The sequence below is a fragment of the Drosophila nasuta genome, chromosome X (assembly GCF_023558535.2).
Source record: "Drosophila nasuta strain 15112-1781.00 chromosome X, ASM2355853v1, whole genome shotgun sequence".
Taxonomy (NCBI): domain Eukaryota; kingdom Metazoa; phylum Arthropoda; class Insecta; order Diptera; family Drosophilidae; genus Drosophila; species Drosophila nasuta.
The window spans coordinates 8,322,437-8,344,515 of NC_083459.1; the positions used below are offsets into that span (position 1 = coordinate 8,322,437).

Consider the following 22,079-nt stretch of genomic DNA (forward strand, 5'->3'; position numbering starts at 1 on the left):
CTCTCTTTTCGTCTCCTTAGCATTTCAGTCTCTCATCCTGGCTGCTGACAATTACACAGGCACAGGCTCAAATATCATTGCTAGGCGAAGAGGCGAGAACACGTCGACATTTTGTCTAGCTTACGCATGGATATTGTGATTTATTTCTGCTGATAAACGCGATTTCAAAATCGATTTATAAACCCCCCACGAAAAAAAAAAATATATTTCTTTAGCTCTAAGCCGACGCCCTTTGTCTTATTGCCTTGTTCTCACAGCTTATTGTTTTGATGTCTTTAATGCGAGCTCAGACGCGGCAATTGTTTCTTTTTTTTTTCTCAATCGTTGTCACAGCATGACCGAAGAAAAAACGCATAAGCCACGCAAATCACCAATCGTTATGAATGCGATTTCAGCTGGACAAAGTGACAAAGCAAATGGTAATGATTCCATTTATTTTGCATTGCTTTGCATTTTCGGCTAGCAAAAATGTTAATTCACTTGCGATAAAAACACAAGCTGTTTTTATTTGCAAAAAAACAAGATGAGAAAGCTGCCACTCAAGACTTAATATTTATTCTTATGTCTTTGCTAATATTGCTTAACAAAAGCTAATATATCGCTGAGAAATCTATATTAATATTTATGGCCTAAGATATTATTAAAACCAGTAAAGAAGCTACATTCAAGTTTTCTTTGCTGTGATATATGTTATCTATTACGCATTACGAATATGAGCAAAACAGTGAGGTATTTTTTCTAAAATATACCATATAATAAAAAGCAAAAATATTAAAATATACCGAAGACAATATTTGTAATATCGATGTAGTACTACACTCAAGGAAGTAGGAAAGCTACAGTCCAGTATGTTCGACTGCACATTTTGAATAACAGCAAAACAATGCGGTATTGTATGCTAAATATACCAAAGGCTTTATTTGGTATATTAATATAGTATTTTCAAAATATACCATGGGGTACTAAAATATACCATATTGTCAGCCAAACCAGCTAAGAAGCGTTTGTACAAAAAAATTTCTTAAATAAGTTTCTTCCAAATCATAAATCAGGAATCACAAACACTGTAGCTATTATTGTACATATCGAAATTCATAGCTCTAGTTTCAAAAATACGCTACTTTCGTAGGTGGAAGTGAGCGTGATAAAAATGTATGTCAAACTTGATCTGCGTGCAAGCATATCTTATAGTCTCTGAGATCTAGGTGTTCATATAGACGGACAGACAGACAGACGGATTTGACTATACCGTCTCGGCTGATGGCGATGATCTAGCATATGCATACTCGTATATATATACTTCATGGGATCGGAGGCGCTTCCTTCTGCCTGTTACATACATTTCCTACCCTTATACCCTATGGGTAGCAGGTCTAATAAACAATAATTGAACGTAAAATAAATACCAGTTGCTGAATTTGTTTTTGTTGATTTTCTATTTATTTTGCCAAGCGAAAATTTGAGATTCCTAAACAAGCAAATTATGCAAGAAAATGAATTCTACGTCTACGCGTAATATTTATGTTAATGATTGTCTACGCAACAAACATAAATTAACTTTTCCATACGCGTGTTTTCATTAAAAACTCTGTCGAAATAAATGCCGTTGTAACAACAACTCAGTGCTGGGCATTTCAAAATGCATATTAATTAACACTTTGCTAATGAAATAATGAATATTTTAAATGCAATTTGAATGTCAGCACTCGATTAATTGTTATTGAGCATAATTAACTTTGCGGTCGGTTTTGAAAAGAAGCATAATTGAATTCCACGATTTAAGTTTCAATTAATTTGCGCTTATCGCCAACGTTAAATACTCGATTAGCGCATAATATAAATTGTGTAAGGCTGCAAAATAAATCTCAAGCTTATAAACTATTATTTGCACAGCTCGTTTCACATTTTATCAGCTCGTCGTTCGTCCATTCATAACGCATTTGATGCGTCTGTCTGGAAAAGAGAAATAAAAAAAAGAGCACGAAAGCAACACAACACAACACAACACAAAAAAATGGGAAGCCATCATGACGGCTTTATTAAAATTGGGGGAACATGCCAGGCGTGCGTTTGTTTAATAATGGAAATTATTTGCATAACTGGGCGCCACATGACGTATACTTGATGCCGTTGCTCTGCGAGATGTGCTTACAAGCAGCGAGTATATATGGTATGGTAAATGGTAAATGGTAAATATTGTGGACCTTAAGTAACCTTGCCTTGCCGTGCCTTGCCTTCCATTGCATTTTTTGCACTCGAGCTGCAGTCCCCAATCGCAGCGCATCCTTTGGGCGTATGTGCGGGGTATTTTCGTCCGCAAGGTCAGGCCCCAGTGAACTTGAACTTTGTCAGGCCAAGACAAATAGCAGCAGCAGCCGCGGCAGTTGCAGCTTTAATTATGGCAGACAACACCTGACGCCATGCTTTTCGCTTTTGGGCCACTGCAATTAGACGCAAAACGAGCCACAAAGCATGTGGCATAAGGTGTAAAACGAGGAGGCACACAACACAGAAATTCTTTACACGCTCGCGTCGCATAAATTGTCATGCAGAGGCAAAAATTTGTGCATACTTTTGCTTGGCGCTTGGCACGCATAATTCTATTCCATTTCTGTGCTATTTACTTAAGAGGCATAAAAGTTTTTTATATGAATTATGAGCATGGTCGACGTCGTCTTCATACCTGTTCTTTCATACCCGCCCACATTCTTACGCCCAATAGACATACAGATAGAGAGAGAGAGATAGTGGAAGAGACAGAGAGAGCGAGAGGGGGGGAGAGTGAAAGCAAGACATAATCATATTCATGACAATATAATGGCATCGTTAGCCAGCAGGCAAAAGCAGACTGAACTGGGAACTTAGAACTTGGCTGCACGCAGGTAACCACAGAAGTCACATCGCTGCTGCTGCTGCTGCTGCCGCTGGCCATCCATTAGCCAAGAACCATGCCCAGCAGCTGGCAATAAGAGCGGTGAGCGAGCGAGCGGTAAGTCTCTTGTCTTACAGTCACTCAACTTCAACTTGAATGGTCCTAGGCGGATGCTGTCGCAGCCACGCTTTGAACTTCATAAATTCTGTGAACTACGCAACGCTTGAGCTTGCCTTGCCGCATTAATCATAACACAAACTGTGATGGAATTGGTCCAGCTGTTCGCCTCACAACTTGCTTTTTGCTCATTTATGTGAGTTTCACATTTCACACAGCCACAGCCACACAACGAGGGGGTGAGGGAGAGGCAACGAGTGGTATACGTAACATCATCATCATCATCATCATCATCATTGCCTTTAACCTTGAGGCGAGTTTTAAAATAAGTAAGTTCCAGAGAAAGAAATCTAATAAGCTAGTGCACTAAATTTAATTAAGAGTATGCCACACACACTCAGACACATATTTTAGGAATTTGGCGAAGCCTTTGTTGAGCTTATAAAGTTTAATTGCTTGGAAATAAAGAAATGAATGCAGCACACGCACTTAAACAAACGAGTTGATAATTCTTCAAAATATTGTAAACTCTTTTACTTAAGTTTATTTTCATGTTGCATCAACTTTTTAGTTCATGTTTTCATCTCAACTTATAAATAAAGTTTACACAATTTGTGGTTAGGCAGTTTGTTGGTTAACTTTAAAATATTATGCATACAACATGTGGTACACACAGAGACAAAAAAGAAATAAAGAAAGGGAAACACAAAAAAACAAGGGACAACGAGTTAATTAAAGATTTTAATCAGTTTTGCACTTACCGAATGCTGCAGCGTTTTTTGTGTTTAGTATATATTTTTTTTGTTAGTTTCATTTTTTTTATTGTGTTTTTTAGTTTAGTTTTTTTATAGACACAGAGATACACAAAAGTACATAAAGTATATATTGGATTTGGTTTTGGTTTTTGGGTGTGGATGTATGAGTTGTTTGTTTATAGTTGTTGTTTTTGTTGTTGTTGTTATACAATTCGTGGTCGAGTGTGTTGGTGTGTGTGTGTGAGTGTGTGTGTGTTGGGGGAGTAGAAGAGAAAAAGAATAATATATATTTTAAAACGATGGCACATTAAACTTTTGATTGTTGCGCTGCAGCGCTTCAATCGCAATATACATATATGTTAGGATATTATTTATACGAGAGTGTGTGTGTGTGATGTGTGTTTCGATGTGTGTGTTTTGGAGCATTCATGAGATGGTGGAAGAACACAGAATACAGACACAGTTAGTAGATAGGGGCATAAATAAGCATAGATAAACTAACTAGACTCGACTACATAAATATACATATACATATTTATTACTTACCTGAGCCAAACGACCGAGAAAATCTAATAAAGCGAAAGCATCTGACAGCCAGAAAGGAAGAGAGGGAGAAACAGAGAAAGAGGCAAAGGGAGAGCAAAGGGAAAGGTAAGGATCTATGCTCGCATAGAACGCCAGCAGGCATTGGCAACTGTTAAATGCTGACATCTATTGATTTTGACAATAAAATATACGAAGCAAGTCGCACTCTCGCTTTCGCTTTCGCTTTTCATCTTTCTCTTTCTCTCGAGTATCGAAAAAAAGGGTAAAAACGCAAAACTTTATTTGATTGTTTGGCACCCGCAACCCCAAAAGAAAAACGACACCCAGCACAGCAAAAAAAAAAAAAAACAAGTAAAAACGTTACAGTCGAGTGTGCTCGACCTTGAGATACCCATTACCCTTTGTGAATAAGAGTAAAACAGTGTGGTATTAATTATAAAATATATCAAAGGCTATAATTTGATATTGATATAGTACAATAATCAAAATATAACATAGAGATCAAAATATACCAATATACTTAAATATTCCAGATTGTCACCGAAAGTAACTAAGTAAGTAAGCGTTCTAACTCTCTTAATTAACATATAAAATTTTTATCTGATCGCAACAACATTTTTAGGAATCATGAAGAATTAATTTTAAGTTTATTTTACAAAAAAATCGAATTTAAATTTAAACTTGTTATTAGGCTTTAAAATTCGACTTGTTATTAGGCGGGGCGTAAATGAGCTCGGCAAAATATTCAAACTAAATCTGTAAACATAACAAGTGCTGTCGAATATTTGAGCTCTATCTCTTGAAGAGTCTGAGATCTAATGTTATATACGGACAGACAGACAGAAGAATAAACGGACATGGCTATATCGCCTCGACTGTTGAGGTTGATGAAGAATATATGTATATACTTTATAGAATCGGAGCTGCATTCTTCTGCCTGTGACATATATTTCCTGAAGGCACAAAGTTATAATACCCTTCTACTCTATGGGCAACGGGTATAAAAAAGGAAACAAAAAAAGGGAGAAGAGAACACACACATACACACACACACACACACACTTACACACGCATAGCTTCGAGGGGTTTACGCCCTGTGCCTTTGCCACAATCAGCTTTAACTGCTCTGCCATATTGTTAGACATTTTACATACCCCGTTTCGCCCGAGTGTGTGTGTGTGAGTGTGTGAGGCCTGCGGGCGCCTGTTGCCACAACCAAATGTCACGTTTCGTTTTTATTTCAATTTGCAATGTGAGAGGCGAACAACAAATCTGATTTTGAACTCAATCAAGCTTACCGCTCTCGGCTAACAGTTACGCCATATTGTACAGGTTCATCACAACCATACGTGAGTCCGTAAGTATGTGTGTGTGTGTGTATGTGTGTGAGCGTGTGTGTGTGTGTGCGGTGACTATGGAGACAACGTGGCCTGCATTTAATTCGATTAACGTGCGCAACGCTTCATTCACTGTCAGTCACTCCACACGCGCCCATCTTCTCTCCCTCTCTCCCTCTCTTTGTCTACATATATGCGTCATATCGTCATCTGTCCAGCTCATCAATTATGCGGCGCAACAAAATGCTCGTTGTTTCAATTGCAATTGCACTGCACTGATCCATGTCAATCCATGTTGAGACACACACACACACACACACATTGTTTGTGTGTGAGATCTTCGCCAGCAGCTGAGCAAATCAATTTACCAAATTGCAACAGTCACAGTCATCAGTCTGCGCCCCCTTCTTCGTTCTTCCTGCCACGCCCCCCCAATCATATATGGCTTGCACCCTTGGCCAACTAATTGCAGTTGCTCAACAACTTTAAAGCTTTTTTTGCGCTTCTCACTTTTCCCCGATAAGCAAATTGGTTTAGCGATGCAAAAGATTAAAAAATTTCGATTACCTTTATGGAACTCACTAAAACACACACACACACACACATACACACGTATGCACACACACAGACACTCACATGCACAGTCGCATACTTGCTATGCCATGCAGAAGCTGCTCTCGCATTTTCATAAGAAATATTTTCCAGAAAAAATTCTTTGCTCATGTGAAACGAAAATCAAACAAGCAAAAGAAATTTGTATTACTGCAGCAAATACCAGAACGAATTTTGCATACTCTACATACAACTTATTTACATGAAAAAGCTAAAAGAAAGCAGTAAAGCATTTTATGAATGTTTTGTAAATTAAATGTAATGTAAAAATAATATGAAAAATCTTTTTTGTGGTAACCTATTCATTTATTTTTCAAAAAGAGCTAATCGCATTAAAACATTAATTCAAAATTGTATTGTAAAAATAACTTAAAATTATTGATTTTTAAATTATAAATTTCTCATTTAATTATTTTTCCAAAAAAAAAGTAATTTTAAGAAATAATTTGAATATTAAATTATAAAAGAAACAATTATTTAATTTATATTTTAAAGATTTATAGCTTAAATGAAAACTATATCAAAAATATAAAATTTAATAATAATATGATACTAATATCATATTGTAAAAATACATTAAATAATCGGTTCACATTCTATTTAAATTTGATTTTAAGCAATAATATAATCATTGTTTGAAACAGTCGTCGGTTAAAAAATACTATGCAAAATAAATTAGATTGTTAGTATTTTGTATTGTTAAAAAATTCTTACAGATTAATTTTCGAATACTAAAATTACCATCTTTATATGCCTGCCTTTTAAGGTTTTTATGGAATACCAAATTAAAGTAGTAATACAATATTCAAATAAATTGCGAAAAATTCCAAAAATTATATACACATTATACATATTTACTTTATAAGCAGGTACTTACCACTTACTAAGCGCATATTTTCGTTAATTTATATATTAAGCACACATTTTAAAGCATAGTCAGCATTACCTCATTTCTCCTCTTTTAATCAGCAGACTAAACAATTGCCATTTCTCTGTCGTATCTTTAATATTAAACTGTACAACGAAAAACAAGCTCCGTTCGATAGGGGAACCTAGTTTTTTTTATGGATTCTGACGCCTTCTTGTCAAAAATAAGGTTTAACACAAAAATGCGAAAAACAAAAACTAGAAATGAGTGGAGGAAAAACTACTATGAATAGAGCTATGGCTTAGTGTAGAAAACACAGCTGCTGTTGGCATGAAAACGGCTTAACTGTTCCAGCAGGCAGCAAGCGGAGGCGAAAGGGATGAATGTGATGATGAAGTGGAGGTATTTGAGAGAGTAGTTGAAAAAAAAAAAAACGAAAACGAAAGCGAACTGCATCGACAGCTGTTGCAGCAAGTGCAGCGGCGGCTTTGTCGAATTTCTATTTTCATTTTTATGAAGCATAATCAAATGGCTGCACTTGGCACTTTAATGAGCTTGTTTCACATGAGCTCCCAACTACGACGACGTCATTGTGAGTGTCCTTCAACAAAATAATAAAATAAAACAGCACACACGAACGAAACGCAATGAAACGAAGCGAGAGCAAATAAGGGCGCCCGACTAACTGATACTCCGTTTGGGTGTCGATAAGCAGAATTAATTTTAATTCGCAATTATAATGAGGCGAGCAGTGCACAACCCCGCGTATACGCAACATTTCGAGGGTGTGTGAACTTGTAACGAAGGAAAAAAAAGGAAAACGGAATGCAGGAAACGTAAAATAAACTGAAGTGCTAAGCGCATGTGCATTCTCTGTTTGTTTTTTTTATTGCCGCCTTTTAGCTTGATTGAGTTGCATTTGTTTTTGTTTTTGTTTTTTTTGGGCTTAATTAAATTTGGCCACTTAATTATCAGGACAGCACTTACCTGAACACACGACTCACTGCGTTGCGCTGCGCTTCGTTTAGCTTCTTATGTGCATTCATTGCAGCCATAGAAATAAACTAGCTCAGCGGCAGCAAAAAGTTAGCAATTGTTTTTTGGTTTTTGTTGCTTGTTTCTTCGTGTGCTGCGAGTCGTAAGCTTTCTAATTAACACGCAGCCAAGTGAGTATTAAATGATATAACGGCTTTATAAACAAGTTGAATGCATTCGAAAAGTTTTTGCATTCCCATCCCAAGGACACGCAACATTATTAATAACAAAAGCGGCTATCGATTCGTTGTAAGTTAAAAGTCTGTTTATTGAATTGCAGTTCAGTAAATGAGAAATTATGAAAATATGTGTGAAATGTTATTTCAAAGTTAATTTTACAATAATAGACAGCATTTAAAATACCTTGAAGTGTGTGTGCATCAGCGTTTGCATTGTGTTTTGTTTAATTCAAATAAAATGGCTTGCAGCCAGCTGATATTAAGTATCCGACGGGTGTGTGGTATAGAGTAAATAATGTTTACCTCTGCTTGCTCATGCACATCATCGACATAGTTGTGTAGGCTTAAAACCATTTTTGTATCGAGCCAAAGGCACTTCTATTTTTCTATTGAAGCAATTGTGAAAAATGCCGCGAAGCAACTGAATCGAAGCAACGTTTGTGATAGGATATATCTAAGCTATATTCATATAGTATATGGTATATATATCTACGTATATATCTATACCTGGGCGTGTCTCTTCAGCTGTGTGCGGTTGAATAAACACTTTACTATTAATTATTCACTACAATACTTACGCTGAGTTTTGTGAACTGAGTTGAAGTTGGCAGTGAAGGTGAAGGTGAAGTGAAGATGTTAAACAGTGTCAGCACTTAAGAGTTCAGAGAGAGATAGAGAGAGCGAGCGAGTGTTTAGCTAAGAAATAGTTATACTATATATATTTGATGTATCCTAGTCAAAAGGTAAAGCGTTTCTTTTCAGAACGGGTTGCAACTACGTTTCCAGTTAATAATAAAAGTTAATAGCGACAAAACGAAGATGAAGAAGAAAACATAATTCAATTCAATGGGGCGAATTACGCGCACGCAGCCAACAGAGAAAGAGAGAGAAGCAAAGTTGCTTGAGTTCTACACTTATTTGCCAGAGCAAAATACTAGAGTAAAGTGTGAAATGAATGAGAAAATGACACAAGAATACTAGAAAAGCAGAGAGAACAAGAGAGTGAAAAAAACAAGACGAAACGAAAGCCAAGTCAAATATTTGTCTAGCTAAAATGCACGCCAATTGAAACTTTTGTGCGTATACAGACAAAGACATACATACAAATATATACATATATATATATATGTATATGGCTACTATATATTATATATGGTATATATATATATTTGTTGGCTAGGCGTCACGCACTTTGCTACTTTGTAAGTTTGCTTTAATTTAGTAATTTTTTTTTGAAAGGAGAAATAAATGCAAGTATTTTGTAGTCGAGAGTACGAGAATAGTTTTAGTTTTGGTTGTTGTATTTCTTGTTGCTGTTGTTCGAGTTCGATGTAAGCATGTTTAATTGCATGTCGACTACGACTACGACTACTTCAGACAACACTTACCCCAATGCGTCCCAGCAGCAGGGCGTCCATTTCGCCACCATTTTGAGCCACCGGCACAGTGGTTATCACGGATATCGTCGGCTCCTGTTGGGCGCTCAAGTCCACCGACATTTTGCACGCGTTTCTCTAATATTTCTTTCGTTTTTATTATTACTCAATAGCGCGTCTCGCGTTCGTTGTTATTAACTGTGTTGATGTTGTTATTATTATTACTATTGTTATTGCTATTATTAATATATTATTATGTTTCTCACTTAATGCTAAAACATTCAAAGCTCGCCAAAACGCTTTAGCTTTTTTAACTCGTTCCGTTTCAATTTCGATCTCAGCTAAAGTTACTTTCGGAATGTGCATGCAAATGTGCTTTAAATGCCACGCCCCTTTCGTCGCGCGAGTGTGAGTGTGTGTGCGGACTCGTTGACAAGCGAAACTTTTAATTGATTTACTAATTGGTGCCAACGCCAATCAAGGCAGCAACCACTAGTTGGTCGTACTTCTCACCAGGCGACGCTCAAAAGCATACTACATAAAATTGGCTTGCAACTTTATCGAATAAACGACTTTTCAATGCCCTAAGCTAAGCTTAATGGCAGTTGAAAACCATTAATTCAACAAGTTTGCGACCAACTAGATAAATCAAAATCATGGTCACAATTTTAATGGTATTCAAACTAACTTCAAGAATACCGACTAAGCTAAAACATTTTCAATTTTGAAAACATTCATTTACGAAATTCTAACACAACTTGAATTGAAGTAAAACTAAGTTCGTAAATATAAGCACAAGTAATATATATATCAAAAATACTTCCAATTCTTTGAATATATTTAAGCATTCAAGAGATCACAATCTCAATTGTCGTTAAACTTATTTCAAGTATTAATATTCAGCCCTACAAAGTATTTATTTTAGAGATAGAATAACAGTTTTTATTGTGGTGTAACTTATTTCAAGTTATTTATTAGCAACTAGACTAACTATGAAATAAATTGATTAATCAAAAACATTTTTAATTTTAAAAATATTAATGTTCTAAAGTAAACAACTAAAGATATTAATTTCAGAGATCGAATCGCATTCCCACTTCATTTCAAGGATAACCACAAAGTAAACCGAGAAATAAAAACTCATTTTGAAAATGTTTAAGCAATATTCGTAAAAGAGCTCGAAACACAATCTCAATGGCAGTCAAACGCATTTCAAGGCTAACCACAAAATAAATTGGTAAATCAAAAACATTTTCGACTTTGAAAATACTTCATTTCAGAGATCGCAATACAATTTCAGTTGTAGCAAAAGTCAGTGCAAGGTCTGCAACCAGAGAATAGAAATTGGCAACAAAAGAAATGTGTTAAAAGAATTGAGTTACTCTCAAAAACTTGTCGTGCAGTTTGTGGCATTGTGATTGTGGACGACTGCTTTAGTAATACGATTAAGATACGAACAATTTTCGTTATTGTATTAGGAATGGATGTGTTCACAAGCGGAGGACAGGAGAAACAAGAGAGGAGAAGGCAAGAGAGAGCAATACAATTACAATTCCCAATAAGTCAGAATGCTAATTAAAGTTGCCAGCTGGGGAAAGTTATGCAGCGCTCGCATTGAGAGGGAGACAGGAGACACTAGAAAGAGCAGACTGACAGACACGTCTGTCAATAAACACCGGAGGATATATGACAGCTGACAGTGTGCTGAGGGTTTGCGTAGATGTTTGAAGTTGTTATTGGTTGCTGTTACAGCGAGCGTATGTGGGTGTGAGTGTGGGTGTAAGTGTGTGTGTTGCCTCTCGGGTTCAAACACGCGGATGCTGCTGCTGTCGCTGACATATTGAAATTTCCATTTCCTAAGCAAAAATAAGTTACGCTTGTCGCTGTTGTTGCTGCTGTCACCCATGCCAGACCACGCGATGCCATGCTCTGCCACACGCGTCGTATGCGCAATTTGTAAGCACTGAAATTGGTATTAACGGCATTACACGCGCTTTACGAGCAGTCAGGGTAGCTGAGCACAGCTCTCACTCTGCCGTCACCTTGTCGCTAGCATTGACATTGGCCTGTCGCTGTCCTTGTCTCGTGTCTCAGTCTCAGTCTCAGTCTCAGTAGCAGTCTCAGTCTCTGTCCCTGGCCAGGTGACAACCAGAAGACAGTCAAATTGTCCTCACATCCTCTTGTACTTATGCTTATGCTTATGCTTATGCTTATGCCTGTAACTTGATGTGCCATCAAAGGCAGCGCCGTGATAAAAACTCAATGATATTGTTATACATACGCTTTAAAGCATGTATTACAAAAAACAAATTGCATTGCTCCCCATTGCCAAATAATCCGCAAATTAATTAACGGATAACAGCGCAGCTAATGCTTTGGCATCGACGTTCTGCTCTTCTTCTTTAAAAGTGCGACGCATTCAACTGCAAACATTTTTGATAAATTCATCAAATTCAAAATGTTGGCAACAAACGAACAAGTTTTTGTTCTATCATATATGAATTTAAATTCAATTAAAATTCCATTTCGTGCGCAAGATAAATTTCAAATTCCAGTGATTTCAGCTATCAATATTGATCGTCATTAAAAAACATACAACTTTTGCCACAATCTTAACTTAAAAGGAAATACAAATAATGTAAAAAAGCTACAATCGAGTGTGCTCGACTATAGGATACTAGCTGCTTTTGTTCAACAAAAGTTAAGCATTGCTGTATTATTGTAAAAATATACCGAATTTATATACTGAATAAAATTACATATACCAGAATCCATATTTTGTACCCAATTCATTTATCTCTATATATTGAAATATACCAAAAGCTAAAACTAGTATAGTACAAAATATACCAGATTGCCAACCAATGCAAGTGAGATCCAGTGATTACCGATATCAATGTCGATCGTCATTAAATAATATACAACTTTTGCCACATTCTTAACTCGCTTTATAGCAGCTTTTAATGAGTGGGAAAAAGTAATGAAATGAGAGCAAAAATTGCAATTTTCGAATCGATCTTATTAAGAAAGTTTTTGCCAGCATTGAGTTCCATAAAAAGCGACGGTAATAAATTACACACTTTGTGACAATTTTATCACACACAAACACATACATAAGTAACGATGTGTGTTTGAGTTTTGTGGTAAACATAAAATTGTGAGCGAGTGTGAGCGACTGTCAAGTTTACGAGGTGCCAAATAAATGAATGTGAAACTCATTCACAATCGTAAACTGCATAAAAATTCACAAAGTAAAAAAGACAGCACACACTTTTGAGTTTAAAAGAGAGAGCCAGCAAGAGAGAGAGAGGGGAAGTAGATTTATGCTAGTGTCAGATGATTGACACACGCAGCATAATTGCCATTGGGGGGCAATCCATGAAATTGGAAATTGAATGATTGCGGTCAAGTGCGCATTGTCACAGCAGAGAAGGAAATAGGAGGAGTTGGAAGGAAGCAACGAACTTATTCCCCAGTCGAGTGTCCATTGTGGGATTTACTGCTACACATGGGCTGCAGTTGTCGGTCGACTTTGTCGACTAATTCAAGGCGACTCGTGTCACACTCACATGTCAGGCATTGCCATTGCTATGGCAACATCACCAGCAGCAGCAGCAACAGCAGCAGCAACGGCAACGGCAGCAATAAGTGTAGCATACATCATCCATGAGCCGGCACTTTACGCCCACTTGAAAGGCGTGCTAATTTGGCTTTAATTTGCATTTTAATACGCAATATTCATAACGTTGCCAGCGAGCACAGACACACTTACACACACGACGACGCATGCGTAATGTTGAATAACACTCGCAGCATAAAAATATGCAAATCAGAATCTGAATCAGAATCCGAATCAGGAGCAGAGCAGAGCAGAGCAGAGGCCGCAAAACGCCAACGCATTGCATAATTATGCAATTCAAGCATCTCGCTTACACATGTTGCGACCTTCCGCCTGCTGCATTGCTCCCATCTTTTAATGCCACGCAATATATTTATTACTAGCGGGTAGTTTAGCCAAGAATTGTGTAGCAACTAAATAAATTGTACTAGGATGAGTGACAACAAATACAGACGTCTCTCTTGACGTTAGTCAAGTTCCCTTTATTTCTCCTCCAGCTCTTTTGAGACTCTGCACTTCCGCCTGAATTATTTTAAAGCAACCCGATCACTCTTGATCGAAGAATTGCATAAAACAAACATTGGCAAAACAAAGTTTTACAACGCAAGTTTTGTATTTCTCCCACATAACATTGTTGCTATTTGCTTCATTTAATTGCTATAAATGCGATTCTTTAAAATATACTTTATTTAGAATTTGTTTTGCGACGATAATTATTTTCATATCAATTCTGATCACAAAACAAATACAAAACAAACAGCATGCTTTGTGGTCATTCAACTTTGTTCCTTCTACTTTTTTTTTTGTTTTGCTGCTGGGCAAAAAGTTTTGCGGGCATGCTAAAAATGGCAGCCAAATGGTTATGGCCAGCAGAGCTCTGCTCAAGCGCGGCCAACGGGAATTATGCATGAGCGCCTCAATGCGCTAGCAAGTGCTGCGACACTCACACACACACTCTTCGCTTCTTTGGTTGTGCTTGACCCCGCTGCTGTTTTTCAGATTTGTAGACCGTGCGCCCTCTTGCATGCAATCGAAGCACTTTTAACTGTCGCTCGTTTACCTACTGTTCATCCGTCCGTCTATCTTTCTGTCTGTTTGCCACATCAAATCCAAACCAAAATGCAAATAATTGACATGGACTTGAAGCTCCAAAAATGACAAAAACAAAAAGAAAATTGTGAATAAAATGTAAAAAGAAAAATAGCGGGGGGGAAGCATAAAAAGAAATACAAAAAATATGTAAGAAAAATACAATCGGTTGTGCTCGACTGTAAGTTACTGCTGCCCATTTTTAATAAAAGTTAAGTGAAGTGCTATTATTCGAAAAATATACTGAATTTATATACTTAAAATACTAAAATTGGTTAAAATAGATTTTTACTGTACCCAATTCGAATACCGAAAAATACTAAAATGTATATTTCGTATACCATATTTAATTTATATAAAAAATATACCAAATTTATTGGAATATTGAAATATTACTGAGCTGAGAAATACTGAAATATACCAAAATATATATTTAATTTAATGTATACCCAATCTGCATATATACCAATATATGCTAAAAGATACTGAAAGTTATAATTGCAATATTTATTTCAAATTTTCCACATAGTCAACCAATACAAAAGAGAACCTATGACGATCCAGTGATCAGGAATATATATGTACAATATATTTTATGGAGTACATTTTCTGGAGGCACAAATGTTATCATGCCCTTCTACCCTCTGAGTAGCGGGTATAATAAAGAAACCATTAGCTGGCCGAGTTGTTTGACAGGGCAACCGCAGCTGTAACGAGTTTTGCGTCTCTCCCTCCCCCTCTATATCTCTCTCTTTCTCTCCGCTACTGTTCGCCACTTTTCCAGTTCTTCAGTTCGCCGCTTTGTTGGCCGCCGGCTTTGTCTCTTCAAAATGGCCGCACATCATTTCCGCTTTCCTTTTCGCTTTGCTTTTACTTTATTGTGTTCAAGTATATTCTTTTTCCTAATTTTTACTCGTATTTGAACTCGCACTCACACAGTGACACACTCACACACATACACACACACACACACAGACAAACAAAAGACCGCGAGAAGCCAAAGGCAAATCATGGCACGCTTCGTTAGTCTTTTTCTCCTCCTCCATCTCCTCTCGAACCACTTGCCCCTCTAGGTACAGGCAAGCAAAAAGCCAAGCGCCTCCACAAAGCTAGTGCTCCCCCCTCCCCCCTCGTATTTACCACCCCGCCACCGCATCAGCCTGCTATTAAGTCGCTTTGCCAGCAGTAAAATTTTCTACTTTGTTTTTCTTAATTAAATTGCAATAAGCAACAGCAGCAACAACAACATTGAGAAATATTCTCGAAGCACTTAAAGTGCCAAAGTTGTCGATTCCCGCCGCATTCCTTTTGCCATTGCTCATAATTATGAGCACTCACTCCACTTCACCACCTCCCCTCCATGCAGTGATTGAAATTGTTGTACTATACTTTTTCGTTCTGGTCTCGCGCGTTTTACAAATTAACACAACTTTTATTGACACATTTTTTGATGGCGCTCCCCCCAAAAAAAATTTATGACAAAAGCCATCAGAGCGTATTAGAAAAGTATGCGGCCCGCAAGCTCGATTTACTATACAACAAATAAAAACGCATTGAGCGGAATTTATGATGCCTGCGCATAAATGATTAGAACTGATTTTCATTGCTCTAAAACCTGTAGCTCGTTGTGCGAATTGTCAACTGTAAATATTATTCGCATTTCAATGGAAATCAAACACACTTTTACGAGTGTTCAAATTGATTATAAATTAATGATAAATATTCCTATATACCATATAAAAAGGGGGTTTAAATATGAATGCAGTTTTAAGCTTATAAATTACACATAAATGTGTATTTATTTAGGCGAAGTAAAATTAAATCAACTTATAGCTAAATTAAATTGTAATAAAATATTAAATGTAGCAAATTATTTAATGTTTTCAATTTGGCTAGCAAATAGTTTTTAGTTATCAATTAACGTACACAAATAAATTGATATCTTCTTGTGAATTCTAATAAAATATTTAATCAATGTGAAGTAGTAAATTTTAATGAATTGACAGTTATTATTAATGTCAATAAAATGCTAAGATGCTGGAACTACTTCGCTATGTAAATTTAAACAGTAAGCTCACACTTAGTAAAATTTGCTATAATCAATTAATTGTACACAGAAAGAGAAAACGTGTTAAAATTAAGAATATGTTAAAATCTAGAATCTCTCGAAAAACATTCTTGAAGCAAGATTTCAATCTCAAAATTTGCAATTTAAAAATTCTTGTTTTAAGTTTTTATCAAGCCACAAATTTTGTTTCACGATTTTATTTTATCAATCTTTATTTCTTTTTCTCTGTGTATAAAATTTAATTTCTATTTATGGTGACCACAAATAAAATGTTTTAAGAAGTTGTTCCAGTAAATTTAAATAAGTTGAGAGTTGTTTTTAATTCTAATAGCTTTAATTCTGTTTATAAATTCAAGTTTAATTTGCAGTTTGTTGGCCAATGAATGTATAGTAACTTAAGAAATAGTTATAAATACTTATTTTAAATTCCATTTAATGCTGCAATTTATGTTTAAGCTATGAACACGCACACGTAAATAAACATTTGAATAAGTGCTAACTTTATGATGGTCATTAAAAATGTAAGAGCTGCAAATGAATATGCATGAAACTGCAGCGCTTTAATCGAGCAAGCCAACCAACGCGTAGGCCTACATTTAGTAGCCACTGTTATGCCACACTATACATTTGTGTAGTTCGTGTTTACACAAATCGAGTTTCATTTCATTAGCCAGAGATTTTAGGCTGTAACTGTTACCTTAACTGCAACCAGTTTCCACAGCTAACTGTCGCTGCAATTGCAATTGCAATTGTAACTGTAACAGTAAATGTAACTGTGAATGTAACTGTAACTGTAAGTGTAAGTGTAACTCTGACAGTGGCTGCCATTGCATTTGGGGCATTTAATTGACTGTTGTGGGAGGTGACAATGCTGCATTAAATAGAGGCCAGCGGCAACCACAAAGAGAGTGAGAGGGAAAAAGGGAGAGAGAGAGATAGTTGAAGAGGGTTTTAGGTGGTTTTGGGCAGCACAATGGCGGACAGTTAATTAAAATGCGCTTTTGAGTTATTCATATTTATTTGCGCTCGGCTCGGCATATGAGAAATGCATTTTTAATATCACAACCAAACGGGGAGACAACACGTGTAACTGTATGTGTTTCTTTGTGTGTGTGTAGACATTGCAACATTAATTGCCACGCTAACCTTGAGAGCAAAAAGGGGCAGCAGTCAGGCAGTCAGGCAGCTGGCAGCAGGCGAAACGTGTTCTCGTTTAGCCTGCTGAAACCTTGCTCCTTAGTTGCAGCTTGCGGTAACTTACAAGCGACCTTCCCTCGCTCTGCTTTCAAAAAGAAGCTGGCAACGTGTAGTCAGTCCTTGCAACTGCCAAAGCAAAGTGTACTGGCAGCTGGCAGCTGGCTAGCAGGAAAGTTGACCTTGCCATTGCCCTTGCCCAGACTCAGAGACCCAGAAGTCTCTGGGTCTCCGGTTGCCTGGCTACCTGCAGCTGCAGGCCATTGGGATTTATGTGGCTGCAATTTTGTTGATGAGCCTGGGGGCGCAGTCAAACAAAGCATCAGAGTTAGCCACAATCACTTTTCCACTTTCCACTTTCCCACTTACACACACAAATCTCGAGTCTCAAAATCACAATCACAATCAGAATCAGAATCGAAATCACAACTCACATCTCAGTTCTTAGTTCTTAGTTCTTCAGCAATTGTTTGAACATCTCGTACAAATTTGTTGAGTCAACAGAACCGAAAAATTACACATTTTGATCAAAGACAGCTGCTGCTTCTGCTTCTGCTTCTGCTGCTGCCTCTGAGCCCATAAGACACACACACAGCCTGAGGAAACCACACAAAGTAATTGTTACTTTCACTCTCCCTTTCATTCCTTCTCGTCACGGTGTAGACAAGATATCAAATTGATTTCTGAATTTGCAGTCCTTTGTGCGTCCTCTGTCTTCCAAATTAACACTTATCTGGGCCAAAGCAGGCTTCGTTCTGCTTCAGCTATTAATTATGGCATGAAAGTGCAGGGTTGCCCAACCCAATTCACCGTTCACACACAGATTAAATGCTTCGCTTGTTTCACAGACATTTCGATTTAAAATCCCCTTTTCAGTGTTGCTTATATAATAAATTATAAATTGATATACTCGTACATATACATACATACATAGTTATGAGAGGTTTATGCCTTTAGCGTAGGCGAGAGAAACTGTAATAAATTAAAGGATTTCAAATTAAAATAAATTAAAATAATAATGTGCAAATTATGCTTACGAAGTGGAGTAACAGTAACATATTTATTTGTATTTAAATATATTTATTTCGAAGAAACCCAAAATAAAAAATTAAATATGTAAATATATTTTATATTTAAAAGTAAATGTTTGGCAAGACTACCGAAAAACTTTAATTGAAGCCAACAAAATAATGAAATAAATTTATTTTATAAATAAAACAAATATATTTTAAACAGAACATAAATTAAATAATGGATTTTATATAAAAAAAATACATGCTTATCGAACTTAAATTGAATAAAGAGAAAATATTCTAAAACTAATGTTATTTTACATTGTAAAATAAATCTTTATATTAAGAAGACTACATACAATTTTTATATTATAATAAAACAAACATTTTTATTTTGAATTGAGTCAAAATTAAATGTACATATTTTATATTAAAGAAAAGTGTTTAATTGAAAATAAAAAAAAATCATGAAACAATTATATTAAAAATAAAATCTTCATAATAACAAGACAACATACACATTTTAATTGAAGCTAAAAATATAATAAAATAAAAGTTATATGTACAAATATATTTATTTCGATGTAAATCCAAATGAAAATGAAATAAATATATAAATAATTTTAAAAATAAATGTTTAAAGAATTTTAATTGAAACCAAAAATAAAAACGAAAAAAATATGTGTCTTTTCTATTAAAAAATAAATATTTAATTTATAACAAGACTACTTAAAGGATTTGAATTTAAACACAAATAATAAAAAATAAAAGGATTATATATTAAAAAAACAAGTATTTAAAGTAAGAAAATATTGAAAAAAATGCAACTTTTTGAAGACGAAAATATAGTAATTTTTTTGCAAGAAAATATGATAATAAAACATAAACAGTGCCAAAGAAAGGTCAATATAAAAGTAAATTTGAAATGAAATAAACTGCTACTTCAATGACATTTCCAGGCAATTCATTGGGTGTGGGTGTCATCATTTTACAATAATTATTAATTTATGGAGAACAGAGACAGGCGGAAACTTTAGGGAAAAATTGCGAAAGGCCAATAAATTGCTGGTGACTTTCCTGTATAATGTAAAAACGTGTCTATTTTTAATTTGTTGAATTTTAAATGATGTTCTATATGTTACTGCTTCTTTTTTGTGAAAGCGAAAGGCAGTTGAACTTCAAACGTTTCGCCTCGAGGGGGTCATCGGTCTGAGTTAAAAGACGACGAGGAGCGCGGCATTCACAGTCACATAATTTGTGAGACAAAATTGATGACCCATTTGTGCCGCTGGCTGTATCGTCATCGTCATCGTCATCATCTATCTCTGTGATGCCATCTGCCATTCAGCTGCCCCTCCGCTTCCACCTCGCTGTGTGTGTGTGTGTGTGTGTGTGTCAAAGTTAGATGCTGTGTCCCTATCGAGCAAATCACTTAAGCGCACTTAATTATTTGCACAAGTTTCGGTCCTCCGTCATAACCCATCGCCATCGACGCCTCTGTGTTATGGCACGTTTCACTTGCGTTACATTTCAATCGAAGCGAAACCGAGCGGCACATAACGGAGCGTATGAGTGATATGACACGTAATCAATAAATAACGCCAAACGGCAAGTGGCAAGTGGGAAGTGGGAAGTGGCAAGCAGGCAGCAAGCGGCAGGCATCATGTGGAAAGCGACGCAGACTGAAAGTCGAGTCAGTGAGCAGCTAGGCCAACTGAGTACCCGAGTACTTAGTACTCATTAGGCCTATGCGACGTGCCCCAATTTCACAGCGTGGCAAAGACAAACGTAGACGTTGAACTCACAATGCTGCCGCTGCCACTGCTGCTGCATCCCGGCCACCCTGGCGTATACTTTATGCATAATTACTTTTTCCACGCAGCAGCCCCCGGAGCAGTGAAATGTTGTTTGCTTTGCCTCGAATAAGTTTGAGAGTTGATTTAACTGCGTTTCGCGCTCTACAACTGCTTTGATTTGGTTTATTTGGTTGGGTATGCCACGGGGCGTATGATTAATATGCGTAAATTAAGTCAAATCGAATCAATCAAGGCAAATGTCGCTAACAGACAGTCAGACAGCAGAGACAGAGAGAAAGACGTACTCTGATGGACAGCTGAACAGACGTTTTGACGGTCACTTGGACTCAAGGACAAAACAAATACGAGAATGCGAGAAAAAAGAGGATAGCTGAGGACAACAACGAAATGCGGAGTGAAGAGCTGTGTGCTGACTTCGAAGTTGTGAGTGTGTGATGATGCTTTTGCAAATGGGGACACACAATGCCATAATCTGCATGGCAAATGGCAAAATATTGCCATGTATCTCTCTCTCTCCCTCTCTCTCTCTATGTCTCTAAAGCCTTTCACAATGTCCAAGAGGCGCATTGCTGTAAAGTGCCAACTTCCGGTCTAGAGGCTAATGCATGTGGGGTCAACAACAAGAGCAACAACACGAGGTTATAAACAACAACATCAGCAGCAGGATATAGCATACAATGTGACACATACTAAACTTTTATTACACCCGCACACACACTCACGCACACTCTCACACTCTCTGAGACATGCACACATACACACACTTGTGAGACACTCGCACTAATGCAATGACATTTTTATTACAGGCCAAAACGCAGGCGAGGCCTTTTTAGTGTCCCAACAGTTGCCATTCACAATACTTACTGCCTCACTCACTGACTGCCTCACTGACTAACTGACTAACTGAATGAATGACTCACTGACTGACTGACTGACTGACTGACTAAATGACTGCCTGCTGCTGCTGCTGCTAGCCAAGTGAGAGTCGAAGTGGCTCTTCCGGCCAATGGTGTCAATTTTTATCATGTGCTCTGACCGTGAACTGAGACATGCCGCCAAACGTAGCCCTGTCCCTCACACCTTCACACACACACACATATATACTCTCTCACACACACACACACACCGTACACATCGTGGCCAGCAGCAAAACAGCGTCTACTAAGCACTCAGTCCACCTTTTTTTTTGCACTGCGTTGTTGTCGGTCCATCAGAAAACAATACAAATTGGGTTTGATAACTCACTTATAAAGTTTGCTGCAGATGCAATTAATAACTTGAAAATTGATTTAAAAAATAGCGTTAATTAAACTCAATTATTGTAAAATACCAAATAAACACGAAAAATGTAAACAATTCATATCTGTTATAAATTTAAATTGAGTAGAAAATGGAAAATACCTTAATAAAAATATAAAATTTGTTAGTAAGTTGGCTCAGTCGTAATTTAAAAACAATTAGATTAAGCTTAGGTAATAAAAATAGATAAACAATATGCTTCATAATTTTAATATACAATACAAAATGCAAAACAAATGAATATTTTTTGTAGCAATTTAATTTGCACAATAATTAAATATTT

The 22,079-nt window shown here is 36.6% G+C and overlaps 1 protein-coding gene across 2 annotated transcripts in view; it reads right to left on the minus strand.

Moving 5' to 3' along the window:
- Window positions 1-22,079, minus strand: part of LOC132795907 (inactive dipeptidyl peptidase 10) — a 167,842-nt gene that overhangs the window by 86,037 nt on the left and 59,726 nt on the right. Inside the window, exon 2 of one of the 2 annotated variants that reach the window (XM_060806854.1) lies at window positions 9,710-9,895. The exons of the other annotated variant lie outside the window; for it this stretch is intronic. Within the exon in view, the coding sequence (XP_060662837.1) occupies window positions 9,710-9,820 (111 nt within the window). The 5' untranslated portion in view covers window positions 9,821-9,895. The remainder of the gene's footprint in view (window positions 1-9,709; window positions 9,896-22,079) is intronic. 2 annotated transcript variants of the gene reach the window in all.